This window comes from Trachurus trachurus (genome assembly GCF_905171665.1).
Source record: "Trachurus trachurus genome assembly, chromosome: 14".
Taxonomy (NCBI): domain Eukaryota; kingdom Metazoa; phylum Chordata; class Actinopteri; order Carangiformes; family Carangidae; genus Trachurus; species Trachurus trachurus.
This window is the reverse complement of record NC_139903.1, coordinates 23,735,687-23,750,486: the sequence shown is the minus strand read 5'-3', so window position 1 is coordinate 23,750,486 and position 14,800 is coordinate 23,735,687. Positions and strand designations below refer to the sequence as shown.

The 14,800-nt window shown below is 42.1% G+C and overlaps 2 protein-coding genes across 2 annotated transcripts; one reads left to right on the top strand and one right to left on the bottom strand.

Annotated features, from left to right (window-relative positions):
- Positions 1 to 393: 393 nt before the first annotated feature.
- LOC310996530 (tyrosinase-like) lies at positions 394 to 4,382 on the top strand (the record flags this gene model as incomplete). The annotated part of the gene is made up of 5 exons (XM_083985952.1): positions 394 to 1,215; positions 1,612 to 1,828; positions 3,299 to 3,446; positions 3,540 to 3,721; positions 4,057 to 4,382. The coding sequence occupies 5 exons, from the start codon at positions 394 to 396 to the stop codon at positions 4,380 to 4,382; spliced, it is 1,695 nt and encodes a 564-aa protein (XP_083842078.1).
- Positions 4,383 to 5,192: 810 nt separating this feature from the next.
- chordc1b (cysteine and histidine-rich domain (CHORD) containing 1b) lies at positions 5,193 to 14,366 on the bottom strand. The gene is made up of 11 exons (XM_083986181.1): positions 14,183 to 14,366; positions 10,679 to 10,728; positions 10,544 to 10,600; positions 10,229 to 10,386; positions 9,433 to 9,533; positions 9,102 to 9,160; positions 7,942 to 8,012; positions 7,578 to 7,683; positions 7,323 to 7,442; positions 7,158 to 7,220; positions 5,193 to 6,472 (listed from the first exon to the last, which is right to left on the bottom strand). The coding sequence occupies exons 1-11, from the start codon at positions 14,244 to 14,246 to the stop codon at positions 6,290 to 6,292; spliced, it is 1,032 nt and encodes a 343-aa protein (XP_083842307.1). The 5' UTR covers positions 14,247 to 14,366; the 3' UTR covers positions 5,193 to 6,289.
- Positions 14,367 to 14,800: the final 434 nt, after the last annotated feature.

Here is a 14,800-nt window from a genome sequence, read left to right as displayed (position 1 = left end):
GGGCTACCCCATGGGGTCCAAAGTGGTCTCAGACTTTTGGACCCCACTGTATTAGGCTGTGTATAATATACAGTAATGATGATATTATGTCTTAATGAGGGCTCCACTGAGCACAATACAAACTGTAAAGCCCACAATAATTGATTTTCGTTAGATTCATTTCTTTTTCTGAAAGGAGTTTGGCTGCAATCTGTGGATGTCTGGGCGAATTGCCCCCCTTGATGGAGTAAGCTTCACCCTGAGGTTAAGCAGCATGTGACTGGCTCAACAAAGAGGAGGGGTGCCCGCAGAAAACCTTAAAGAATGTAAGCCTGGGAAAGCATCACATGGGCTTTTCTACTTGGCTTCATTTCTCGGCGACTGCTCTGTCTCTGAAGTGCAAACAGAGCTGTAATGTGGCCACTGATAATCATTAGTTTCATGCTACATTTTGTTCCCTCTTACCAACAGTTCCCCCGTCCGTGCGCCACCCAGGAGGCCCTGCGCATCAAGGAGTGCTGCCCGCCTTGGGAAGGGGACGGCTCGCCCTGCGGAGCCAGCTCGGGCCGGGGCTACTGCCAGGATGTGGTGGTGTCGGACCAGCCCGACGGGCCGCAGTACCCCTTCTCCGGACTGGACGACAGGGAAAAATGGCCCCTGGTCTTCTACAACCGGACTTGCCAGTGTGTAGGAAACTTCATGGGTTTTAGCTGTGCGGATTGTAAGTTTGGTTACTTTGGTGTGAACTGCAACGAGAAGAGGGAGTCGCTCCGGAGGAACGTGTTCCACCTGTCCAGGGCCGAGAAGATCAAGCTGGTGTCGTACCTGAACCTGGCCAAGCAGACCGTCAGCAGGGACTATGTTGTGGCCACGGCGACCTACAGGGACATGGAGAACGGTTCCATCCCGATGTTCGTCGACGTGACTGTGTATGATGTTTTCGTGTGGATGCATTACTACGTGTCCCGGAACGCGCAGCTCGGAGGCCCGGGGAACGTGTGGACCAATGTGGACTTTGCCCACTGGGCGCCAGCGTTTCTCCCGTGGCACCGCGTGTATCTGCTGCACTGGGAGCACGAGATCAGGAAGCTGACCCGAGACACGAGCTTCACCATCCCGTACTGGGACTGGAGGGACGCCCAGGGCTGCGATGTGTGCACGGACGAGCTGATGGGGGGGAGGAGTGCACAGGACCCCACTCTCCTCAGCCCAGCCTCGGTCTTCTCCTCTTGGAGGGTAAACAACTGTTTTTCCCCTTTCCTTTTATTTCCTTCCCTCTTAATTTCTTAAGAATAAATAACAACAATAAATGAATGAATTACTTTGTATTTAGTAGCTAAATGGAAATAGGTGCACATCTGTAAAGACCATAAACATGTAGTCCAGTTATTCTGTGTATATTGTAATTGATGGATGTATATCCTGCTTATTCACTGTGTAGGTACAAACTCCTTTTAAATCAATGGGTGCAAAAAAGGCCATTTCAGATTCCCATTGATCAACATTGTAAAAATGCTTTTACCTTGACAGTATTATCCCCACACCACACCAAGGTTAACTAGTCTAACTTAGGTCAGAATTCACTTTTCTCTATATTGCATTTATATTGTTTCTCTATGTGTGTGTGTTCAGGTGCTGTGCTCCAGAGCAGACGACTACGATGACAGAGGAGTGTTGTGTGATGCCAGTGGAGAGGGCCCATTGCGTCGTAACCCTGGGAACCACAACCGCAGCGTGGTCCAACGATTACCAACTTCAGCAGAGGTGGAGTTCACTCTCAGTCTGAACAACTATGATACCGGACCCATGAACCGCAGCGCCGACATGAGCTTCAGGAACACTCTGGAAGGTCAGATAAGCTCGACCACAAGTACACACACACACACACACACACACACACACACACACACACACACACACACACACACACACACACACACACACACACACACACACACACACACACACACACACACACACACACACACACAGTCTGACTGCCATCACTTACTGGGCAGCTCAATCTTAAATTATACACACCTCTGCACTGCTACTCTTCCATCACATTGTGCTAATCTGGTGCCCTGACTGACTGAGTGCTGGAGATGTGTTTGCTTCTCTGAATGTTGTTTCTGATTATTTTCTCTCTGACTTTTGTCCTTGTATGGCCTGTGTTTGTCTGCACTGAACTCACAGACTCCCGACACCTCAGGTTACATCTTATTTGTGGTTAGGAACTGTTACACTACATCAGTAACACACCATCCTGCTCCTGTTGTTTGGCGTCTGTTCTTTGTCAGTGATAGTGGCTTTACCAGTGTTTTGCAGATGATAAATAAATGAAGCCGAGGGTTGCAAATAAGCAAAGGCTCAGGCGATTCTAGCAAATTTCTGTGTGACAGTAAGTCAGCATGAATCCAGAAAGTGTAGGAAGGCCAAATGACACATCTGCTTTCTATTGATAATAGTTTGAGTGTCACCGCAGAAGTATTCAAACAAAGCGCTGTCTCCAACATACAGCAGCTTCAGAGCCTTGTGATGGTTGCCACGGATACCTGGAGATGTATATCAGATCTGAATATATTCACATACTGCATCTCACAAGGTAAAATGGTTCGCTGAAGAAAAGCTTCATGGAAACCACCAGCCAAACAATACTCATGTTTGAAAGGTTAAATTTCAATATCCAATATTATAATGTCCAATACAATATTTTCTGTAGTATTGAAACTAGGGCGGGACAATTTGGGAAATTAATCCCCCCCCCCCCACCCAATATTGCACTTGCGATTTAATATGCAATTATTTTTTAAGTTCCTTATCATCTGTGTTATTCAACAGAAACAATACTTAGCTTGTATTATTTATCATGCCAACATAACAATGCATTACTGTAAGTCTTATGTAAACATTGATATGAAACTTGAGCAGAATCGCAGCCCGTGTGATTACAAAATCAGGTTTTATCATATTGCGATTTAATTGCAAGTGCAATTAATCGTTCAGCCTAAATTGAAACTTCAAATAATATTAGGACTGTCCCTTTTTTTCATTCAGTAGTAAAATCCTACCCACACAATGCATGTATCAGGTAGTCCACACTACACACCTGACCTTTGTGTTATGTGTGTGCTAAACCTAAATTGCTCACATCATCATCCTGAATCTCAACCCGAGGAAGAATTCCTATGGTTGTTTTTATATTATATGTCGAAAGCGCTCAGTGTTCCAGAGACAATAATGATCCTGTTTTTGTTTTTCCTATACCACTACATGTTGCCATCTTTCCACTGCTGATGCGTGACCTCTCACCCTACAGGATTCGGGGATCCTCGGACCGGGCTGGGAAACAGCTCTCGAATGGGCATGCACGCTGCCCTCCACGTGTTCATGAACGGATCCATGTCCTCAGTGCAGGGCTCAGCAAATGACCCCATATTCCTCCTCCACCATGCTTTTGTTGACAGGTGAGAGAGGACGCTCTCACAGAGACACATTATGCGCTCGATGCAGGCGCATTTAGGGTAATTGCTCTATTTGTTTTTCTCTTCCAATGGCAGCATTTATGAGCAGTGGCTCAGGAGGCACACACCCTCTCCATCCCAGTACCCAGATTCCAACGCTCCTATCGGGCACAACGGTGGATATCACATGGTGCCCTTCCTGCCCTTGCACAGGAACAGAGACTACTTCATCTCCAGCAAAGACCTTGGATACGAATACTCTCACCTACTAGATGCCAGTAAGTCGAATTCAGAGCGTTTTTTTTTTTTCGATTTCCATTTTTCATTTGTATCTGACTAAGTCTATTACTGTTTTCCATTATCTGCTAATCTGCTTTCCATTCTCCCTCTGCATTTCTAAATATCCACACACTGAATCTTATTTCAGAGGAAAGTTTGAAACCATAGTTCCTTATCTCAAAAAGATATCCTGACTGTGAAAAGATAATAATGTATCCCATGCAGATTTAGTGTGTCTTTCTTTCCTTTACCTTTTTAACTGAAAATACATATTTATATGCATATATACATATTTTTGCCTGATTTCCTGTGACCACCTCTCTGCCCTTTCCAGATCAGAGGCTGGCAGAGTCCATGCGACCTTACCTGGAGGCGTTGAAAGATGTGTGGCCCTGGCTGCTGCTGGTTGGGCTCTCGGGAGGGTTTGTAGCAGTGGCCGTCACCGTTGCCATAGTCGCTGCAAAACGGCGATACCGCAGGCTGCCGTGGCCGCCTGTGAAGAGGTGGAAAAACTTATTTACTCTTCTAGAGAGAGAGCCACTTATCTCGAGCAATGACACTGTGGAGAGCAGCCACCGGAACTACCAGACAACTTTGTTAGGGTGCAGCCAACCCTGTGAAGAGATATACACTGAGTCTGAAAAATCTGAGATTTTGTAATATCAAAGCCATGTAAAATATATATTATATCGACTAATTGTAATAAATATATAATCTCTATTAAAGCTGATGTATTTAAACTGCAGAGCGTGAGAGTTTTGAAATAGGCTTAGCTCAACTTTTCAGTATGTTCCACCCACAACTTGTAACTTCCCAAATTCCTCCCAGTAGGTCACTTTAGACACGGTGTGTGAAACATTTATGGTTCTTGTCATGGAAATGTTCCATAGTGACGCCTGACATCTTTTCTCCTCTATGGTTTTAGCCGATTACCTTCAGATTCAGGCTGTGCAATGTGTTGCATCAGTCATATACATTTAATATGAAGTCATGACAGTCTACATGCATCCAGCTGCCACTCATGAGGAACTAAGGCAAACTCTTGAGATGTGTCTTCAGGGAAGAGGAGGGCTCTCTTCTGTTATCTTTACGTGGGAGTTTGATTAACATGTAAATTTATACATATCTGTGGTGTGAGGGAAAGAGAACGAGGTGATAATGTCTGTTGAGATGTTAAGGTCTGACACAGAGACACAGCACGAGGACGGATCTCAGTGATCTAACCATATAGGAGTTAGATATGTTTTAAAAATAAATTATGACATTTATTACAGTCACCTCAACGACCAACGTAGCATGTGGGTCAAAATCTTCTCCTGAGAGCCGTCTCCTGCTCTCATTCATCACTTCATCAAGGTCCCACGAGGTCAGAAGAATCTGGTCATGTAGTTCACCATCTCTCCCTGTCTCACACATATACCATCCCAGTTTTAAAAGTTGAACACAAAAGTTTATTTTTGGTAAGACAATTTAGTTCCCTAATAACTTTACCCTTATGTCGTGGACTCATTCAGCCACATTTATTTCAAACATTCCAAGCCTGGACACATGCTGTCTACGAGCATAGCTTTTGTTTGTTTGTTTTCTTTTAATATAACACAGGACTTTGCCTAAAATACTTTGTATTCATTTGCCATTTTTCAGAGAGTATTACAGTACATTCTGATTATTAAAGTGGTGCCATGTTGTTTTGACAAATAAAGGATAAATACAGCATTGATCATTTGGAAGCAGAACTTGTACAAAATATACATTAGGTATAATCATGTAAAAAAATTAGGAATCTACATGAACAGAGATAAAGGTGGGACAGTTGGAGCACATGTGCCAAACATTTAATTTCTAATTTAAAAGGTTCATTTTTATAGTGACTCTTATAACACAGTGTATTTGGAATAAAGATTTTTAGAGAATTTTTTGAGAACCAGATTTCCTACTCAAACTACAGAGCAGCTTCATCATCACACAAACAGCTTTTAGTCTGATGTGATGCTGGTGGACAAAACAATGCAACAATTATACAATTTCTGAGTATGAAGAGAACAAATGGAAATGTACAGATGGAATCATCTTTAACTAAAACCCTGTTGAAACAGTAGATAGTCACAACCGTGGTCCGCTGGGACGTTGAGTCGTCCACGTGAAAGGCTTTGCGGGTGTGAAGTTAAACTTGGTCTCGCATGACGCCTACATTGTTGTGCCTTATTGTGTGATGTTACTCAGTGCAATTCAAAAGTGTGTCATGGTCTGACTTGATTGAAGGTCTATCAAAAGTCAGAGTTCCTCCTCTTATCGTTCAGTCGTTAAGTGAAAAAACGGTAAAAAATACATCAATATTCTTTTAGCATACCAATCTACATAATGAACAAAAAAAAAATCTTGGGGAAAACAGGCAAAACCAAGAAAGTTGACTACAGAGTTTTCTTAGTTGTGGCTGTAAATGTTGAGGAGTCGAGGCCAAAGTTCCATGACAGCAAAAGAGGCGACTCTTTAAAGAGGTAAAGGATGGACTGTGTGGCCTTGGATTCAGCGAAAGATACACACTGTGTTTCCATCTTAACTCCTTATCATTCGTCGTCGTCGTCGTCGTCCTCGCTATCCGTCTCTTTGTTTTTCTTTTCGCTCTCCTTGGGCGGTGTGACTGGGGGAGGCAGGTCCAGGCGAGCCCATGACATCACCTCGGACTTCTTCATGGCCACCTCGATCTTGGCGGCCATCATGTTCACTAGGCTTTTGCTCACATCTATCACCTGGACAAGGGAAGAAAGAAACAGGTGTTAAAAAATAAAAAGCCTAAAGCAAACCTGCTATCATTCTATCACTGAATTAAATAGGGTTTGTAGTCATTAGTCACTTCCTTTTATTCACTAATTCTAATGTAATTATGATGCAAATTGTATTTTATACAATTTTATCAGTGCTTTTATTATTCATTTTCTTGTGTTCCTTTTTATTTGCCAATTATACTATAGCTATTCCATTGCATCACACTGTCAGCTTTTGATGTAATTTGTCCTTTTGTCATCTCATCAGCTCACGGTCCAACCAGAGCTGTAGTGAGATGTATTTTTCAGAAAATGATCTGATCCAGCAGACTGAGATGCTGCAGTGGGGATTAAAATTTCAGCCTGGAGCAAGGCAGGAAAATCTGTGAGACAACAGATTGCCTGTTCGCCAGACTACAGCACAGATAAACCTGTCTGGCAAAAAGGTGTTAATTATGAGCCGTTTTAAGTGCCGTTTCAACTGATGTTGTATATTCAGGTGCTAATTAATTATATTAATTAAAGTACTATTGATGCTGTTGAGATCCCCAACTCCAGTGAGACATGTTTATTATTGTTTGATATAGTATAATGACCATATAGCGATGCTATATTGTGGTATGTTGAATGATTAAGAAGTATATAGGAGAGGTGACGATGCTGTACTTACTCCCCACAGGCTGATTTTCTTCTCAAATTCCTTCTCTCCTTCAAATATGACATGAATGTCGAGCTGAGGGAAAAAAAAGAGGAATAAACATCCGCCCCGAAAACACAATAACACAGCCATTGAGATATTGAACGAAACCAGCAGACAGACTATAATATCCCTCACCGTGGTGCTGTTTGCATCCACATAGCAGAGCTCTGGGACGGCGTTCTTGGCGTAGATAGAGATGATGACCTGTGACCCAGTCTGGTGCCAATCAAACCGACAGGGAACCACTTTCTTACCCTGCATGGAGATTATTCAATGCATTAATTCAGAAATTTAGCCACAGAACACGTTGCAGGTGTTTACCGGACTCCACTAGATGGAGTCACAGCTGAGGCCTCCTCTCTCATCCAGACCTGGAGCTGGCACGCCTACCTCATCTTTCTTCTTCCATAGATGCGTTCCCTTGGTGCAGCCCTCTTGGGAGAGGAAGGTGTTAAAGTCTGAGGTTTTCCTCTTACAGCAGCTCCAGTATTTCATCCTGGAGATGCAGGAAAGACATACACCCACTGGATTTTTTAGCAGTCAATAACGTGTCACTCAAAAGAGCAGCAAAAAAAGATAAACAGGAAGACAAACAGGGGCATACAAGTGTTGCTTTCCGTGCTTCACTTTTACTGAGAATATCCACCATTTCATGTCAGTGAAATGTGGAGATGGAAAGATAATGCCTGAATTAAGTAAGGTAAAAAAACAAAAACAAAACAGAACAAAAACAAAAAAACACATTAATACTGACCCTTCATGGAAGATTGGAAATCCAGAGTGGTATTGGCAAACATCAGAATCACTTGCAGGTCCGTCAAAACTCTGAAGACAACAAGATAAGATAGATTTACTTGTCACATACATAATTATACATAGTACAATGTGAAATGTGAAATGTGTTATTGTGCCTGCTTCCAAAAAATAATAAAATAAAGACAGTGTGATATAATATTACAGAAAAGTGTTGCATAAATATAAGTACTATATATGTTCATAAAGTAAATAGTGCGCTGTTGAGAGTCCAAAAGTTTAAATAACACACATACGTGTGGTTTAATAGATGGAGCAGATTTTGTTTTTGTTATTAAAAATACAATAAGACAAACTATGCACAAATGCAATTAGGCTTTCCTCAGCTAATAAAACTCACTGTGAAGAGTCACAGGACGCCTAGTTAGTTATTTAAACTGACTAAATCCGATGATTATTTCTCCCAGTACTGTGTGGATGAATTGTAGCATGCAGGAGGATCCCCACAACTCTAATGCTACTTAAAGCCTCAAACCTCTTTTAGAATAGCATAGCAATGACTGAGGGAAATGCATGAGTAATAACTAATACCTCTTTCCCTAATAAAGACCTTGGAGAGAAAATGTAAAAAGTACTACATTCAGACTCTAGCGAGACCTCGGCTGATTAATCAACTAAAAGCAGGCAGCCCTTGAGAGAATATCACATGGCAATCAAATCAGTTAAAATACAATTATGTAAATCATTAAGGTCCCACTCCACGCTTCGACAAAAGCCGTCAATGCAAATTTCACTAGTAATTTATGTTCTGATCTTGGGGTTTTCTGCTCCGACAGCCAAGATTAGCTTGGGGGGAAAAAAAGATGGTTTACATCAGAACACAAATGGAGGAGGAAGAAAATAAACCATTTCTATTTTCCCTTAAATCTTTTAAGATCAACAAGATTTGCTTTTCTTTTCAGTTAATGACATCTGATCGTATTTCTAAGATTTTTGTTTTTAAATGTGTGAGCCAGGTTTGGCTTACAAATCAAAGCATTAAAGCTGCTTCTGTGGCCAAACTCCTCCAGGCAAGACAGATGTTTTTACACACACATAAACACCATGAGTATTTATTCTAAATGCTATGTCTACCCATTACACAGTGACACATTCACCTACTTTAGTGCACCCTCCGTTTTTACAGGACGTTCCGATCTTGATCTCGTCGCTATCTTCCTCTGGAAAGACAGAGAGAGGAGAAGAACTGACGTCAATACTTTGAAAAGCAGAAAAAAAAATGCACTCAGTTATGATGCGTTGTCCTGTCCCTGTCAGCTTTTACTCAAATGCCGTGATGTGAGTGACACAGGTGAGGACGAATTCCCAGCGGCCATCCATTAACTTTCGCTGTCAACATGACCTTCCTGTCTACTACAACAAGAAGTGGATGGTGATCTAGGACACAGAGGGCAAAATAAAACATGGAGAAGAGAGGAGGAACATGTTTCACCTTCCGTCTCTGCTGTGTTGTCAGACAGCTTCAGTTTCTCCAGAGCCTGCTTCAGAGACGCAGAAACTTTATGCTGCAATCTCACCATCGGCTCATCGGCACTGCAACAGGAATAATAATAACTCATGACACAATGACAAATTGTTAATTTTGCTAATTGAAAACAGTTTGGATGGATCTTGTGGTTTTTTACTTTCAGTGAGGAATACATTTTTTGGGGCAAAAATCACTTGAAAGCGATATTTCTGGTAGGAAGCCACCCAAAGACCAATACACTACTTAAAAAGAATTTCTCTATTCGGTAGTAATCGCTTCATCAATCAGTGGTCTACTTTCTTTTGAACTTCGGTGAAAAGTACCCCAGATAAAAGACCGGAGAACGTCTCTGACTTTACTGTGGATCCTCAGCGTGCGTTTGATGATTTCATGCTGATTTAATACCTCTGATACTGTACCGATCCCTTTATGCATTTGATACTAAACCAGAATAATTCAGAGCAGAATGTAGTCTTTGGTGCTAATGCGGATATACGGTCTTAACCTTAAAGTCTAGCTCATGTACTTAGTGGAGAAAAGCTCATTCTTTCTTTGCCTGTCGATTTTTATTTTGTAAAATAAAATAAAAAAACAATTTCAAGTTTTGAGATAATTAAATAAATACACATTTAGTGCAGAAAAAATCTCCATCAACAAAATCATTGATGCTTTAATAGAAGGAAACACAAATAACAAGATCTCAGGGTATTCCTTTGGTATTGATTAACATATAAAAATCTCTGTTTGCAGCCAACTGTACCTTGGTCTGCGTATCGCCTCCTGAGGCTTTGGTGCCGAGATGATGTACTCGTTAAACTTTGGTTTTTGGTCATCTCCCTCCTTTTCTCCCGACGACGTCATATCTGGTTTCACCGGCTCGGGGGGCTTCTCTTTGTTATGGGGGCCTTTTGTGCAGCCCTGTGAGAAAAAAAACAAACAACTGTGCTGAACTCACCAGGAAAATCAACACAGAAAAAGGTGGCAGTCGATGTTTTATGAAGCCATGAAACAAAAAAAGGACAACAGGACCGTAGAGGATTAAAAGTATGGATTAGAACCGAGGCAGCAAACTCACAGCAATGCTGAGGAAGTCTGAGAAGTCGGTCGTTCTTCTCTTGCAGCAGGACCATCCCTGGAGGAGGGTACAGAGACATTAATGTTGACCAGGCAGCAGGACAACAGGACACAAGCTGACTGTACATTAATTTACCTTCAATGCATCATGAAATACTGGCACCCCGGGGTGATAGGTGCAGCCATCTGTGAAAAGAATGCACAATAATGACTAAATCTATAGATGGGTTAAAGGTAAAAACCAACATGAAGCTTCTTAGTGAGGCTGCTGAGGCACCACGAGCTGCTACAGTACAGCAGCCTCACTGCTGCCTAGTAACACAAATGATATTCCCTCATTTGGTGTTGTGATGATGGTGGTGCAGAACGCCGTTTAACGCGTTGCCCCAAAATCTCCCTCAGGTGTTCAGCTGGGTTGAGTTGCGGTGACTGTGAAGGTCACAGCAAATGATTCACATAATTCTCATCCTCATCAAAATACCCAGTGACCCCCTCGTCCCCTGCAGGTGGGGGCAGGGAGAGGGGGGTGGGGGGGCAGTCATCCCGTTTCTGCACTCATTTTTCAAGCTTTTACCCTTTAATACATCACCTGTCCTTAGACTCGCAAAGGATTAAAACTTTCATCTTTCAAGAGAAAGGGTTCACCTTAAATTGCTCGGGGTGCCAAATTGCCCATTTATTTTACAGAATGCTGAGTAAAGTTGCAGGGGGAGTAGTTTCTGAATGTGGCGAGGCGTTCTGTGAGTCAACGATTACAAGAAATCTATGGTCGTTTTCGGCTGTTTTGATGGGCGCCGAGCCTTTCTTAGTACAGCACTTGCACATCAATGGTGTCTTGCTGATCCTTTCATGTGCGGTGCAACTTCTCTCAGAGGACCTGGGTCGGGAGCGTGTGATGCTGCCTTCACATGTTCCCTGTCAAAGTGACTTGTTGCAGATGGAGGTGCTCACGGCTGGACAGAACTACTCCAAAGTGACGCCTTCAACAAAGTAACATGAGGTAATTTTAGACGCTGGTTACTGCAGCATTTGGGAGATGTATGGGGTCAAGTAACAACAATGTGCTGTTAAAGTTTGGATTCCAATTAGCCGTCATGTTGAAGTGACTGAATGGAAATGGAAATTGAGTGCAGATTATATATCTATCAGGAAAAATCATTTGGTATGTAATTAAGACCAGGACAAGTTATTTGTGCTCAGAACATACTGTGATCATTTATGGACAATTCTAACAACCAGACCACAGATCTGTCAAACTAAAACACACAAAAGGATGAAAAGAATTTAAACTTGTATAAATAATGATAATTTTTTAATGTTTTTCAAAGCTACTCCGCCTTAAACTTCCTTTTTGATAAAAATAGAGTATAATTTTCCTCCACCTATTGCATAAAATTTATGAAATGATTTGCATTCGTCCTTGTGGAGTGCAGCAAAACAAAATACATACATAAATGATTAACTTGGGGCATTACATTCTCCTTTTATCCAAAGAAGAAATTGCTGTGGAAAGAAAAAGTCTTTCGCACACAAACACAAAGAATATCCAAACCAAAAAAAAAACCCCAAAAAGAAAGACTATTTGAAACAGACGCAAGATGGTAATATTTAAATAATAATACATTTTAAACTAATTCATTTAGGATACACATACACTTGAGATATAATGAGAAATTACTTTCCCAAATCATAATTTGAAATTAGCCTTAAATAAAACGTACGGCAAGACTTTTTAAATATCCTTGTGGGAGCTGTCATAAAGGACAAATCACTGTGGAATGAAATAAAAATCTGATTGGGTGGCACCAAAGATCAAGCATCTTCCTTACAGTACACCCTGAGCTGCGGTCGTTCCGTGCCACCGCCTTAGATACACATCTTAGATAGAAGGTAATGATAATAGACTCTACTGCTATGAAAAGAGGCATCCTATTAAAATGGAAATTAGACTTGATTCCTGTATTGAGCATCTAGCGATACACAATGTTATATTACCAGAAGACAGAGAGAGAGAGAGACAGTGAACATTTCTAACAAATGGAAATAATGGACTTTGCAGAGGTTTTTTCAGGGGCCGAAGACATTGTTACTACCTACCTACAAAGTTAAATTCTATTTAGATTAGTGCTTCAAAATGAACAATAGTCCAAAGAACAAACGTTATGTTGAGTGGCTCAAGATCAAGTGAACTACCTACACAACTTTGTTTTCCTGTGTTTTCCAAGTGGTTTTGCAGCGGTACTGCACTTCTGGAAGCACACACAGGTTTTACAACAAAAAAAGGGGAAAAATCAAACATTCCCTTTGTGTTACAAGCTGAATGTGTCAGGAATTAATAATAAATAACTGGTGTTTCTTGCGTGAGGCCGTGTGCCATAAAACCTTGTGCAAAACACATGAACACCAACTAAACCATGTCCTCCTCTGTATTTATGGAGAAAATCTAAGAAAAGCCAATTATGATTCAACAGTGGCATTTATATGGTCTTAGTTTTGTGTGACAGCTATTGTAACATTAAATCAGGTATTCTGGAAGACACACTGTAAACATATCATGACGGCATATATTGGTCAAAGGTCCATCTGTAAGAGAGGTCACGGCTCACACTGATCTATGCTTTACACCTGCAGACAGGGTGGGATCAAAATATAGCCTACTCTCTGGCTTTCCTTAGGCATCTTCCTTCCTTCCTTCCTTCCTTCCTTCCTTCCTTCCTTCCATTCATTTGTTCTTTCTCAGATTTTGGTGCCTGTAGTCTGGCATGTCTGACTGTTTAAGGACAGACATGCCATAAATATGTGCTTTGTACTTACAAACCTACTATACCTGGATAAAGTGGTTTTAACATAGGCTACTTTCACATAATAGTGATGATTGCACTAATCCCATTGGCTCCACCGTTACCTTCACTTTTACAGCTCTGCAGCAGACTGACTCACGTCTTCCTCTCTACGCCTTGTAGGACTTCAACTTCTCTGACAACATATTTGAAATTGGCGATTTGCAAACAGCCCCAGAGAAGCTGTTCAAAAATGTGTCATTTGAAAGATGTCTGAACCACTTGCCAACCGGTCTGGTGCACTAAACATGGTGCTTTAACTTTTGCTTGGTTGGATGAACACAACTTTAAAAGATGAGCCTGTTGACTGCTTTACTCGGATTAACTGTCCTCCGTCTGTTTCACGAGTTACTGCACGAGCTGGTTCCACACTGGAAACATCTATGACAACACAGTCCTGGTTGTGGGATAATATTGAGAAACGTGCTGCAGATAGTTTATGCTTACTAAAAATAATAATAAAAGGTAGAATAACTCGTTTCTGAAACTTTAAACACACCGAACTCAGTCTGGGACAATGTCTCTGTAAAGTCAAACGTCCCTCGGCTAATCACATGAGTTTAACATGTTAATAGCACCGTGGTGAGCACCGGGCTGTTATTAGCTTATCAGGCTTACCGGCTACAATAGTATTAATGAATGAAGTTTACACTTTAGAGTCCAGCCGGCTAACACCAGGTTAGCTAACTTACATGGGCCCAACAGGCCTGCTTGCTGGAGAAATTTCTAGATGAGCAGAGGTTAGCTTGCTAACACACTGGTACAGGGCAACAGCGAGAGTTTACTAGGACACTACTCACCGTCCGGGTTGTTTTCTGGATCAAACCGCTGTCCACATCCCTTATTATAACACAAAACAGACATGGTGGAGAAACGAACAAGTCAAAACTGGTGGCCAGGTTTGTAATGAACCGCTAAGGAGCTCGTGTGAGGAAGATAACGAGTCGCTGCCGCTCGCCGCATGAACTGCTGTACACTACACTGAGTGGACGCACTTCCGGATGTTGTCGGCTGCACTCGGCAAACATCGGAAGCCAGCCCGAGCCCAACCCGCCGCCGCCACCTCCATCCTGAGCGCACCGTGTGGGTCCCACAGAAGCGACAACTGAAGCGGACCGCTTTTAAACTTACGTGAAGCGACGTGTTCCTCCAGACCTCGGACTCAAACCTTTCAGCCGACGGACGCCAGACTGTTTGAAGACAGTTTTCTGTCAACTACAACAGAATAAGCGACTATCCCACTGTACTCGGGGGTTACAGTGGTCAGGTGTACGAAACTGGGGCAATAGCTGTTTAGTTTTACGAGGAGGACTGCAGCCGGGTAGAGAACTGCCTGCCGGGATTTGTGCGCGTAATTTTTTTCTATTCGTGCATCTGCACCGACTTTTCCTCCACTGCTTTTCTTTTCTTTCCCTTCT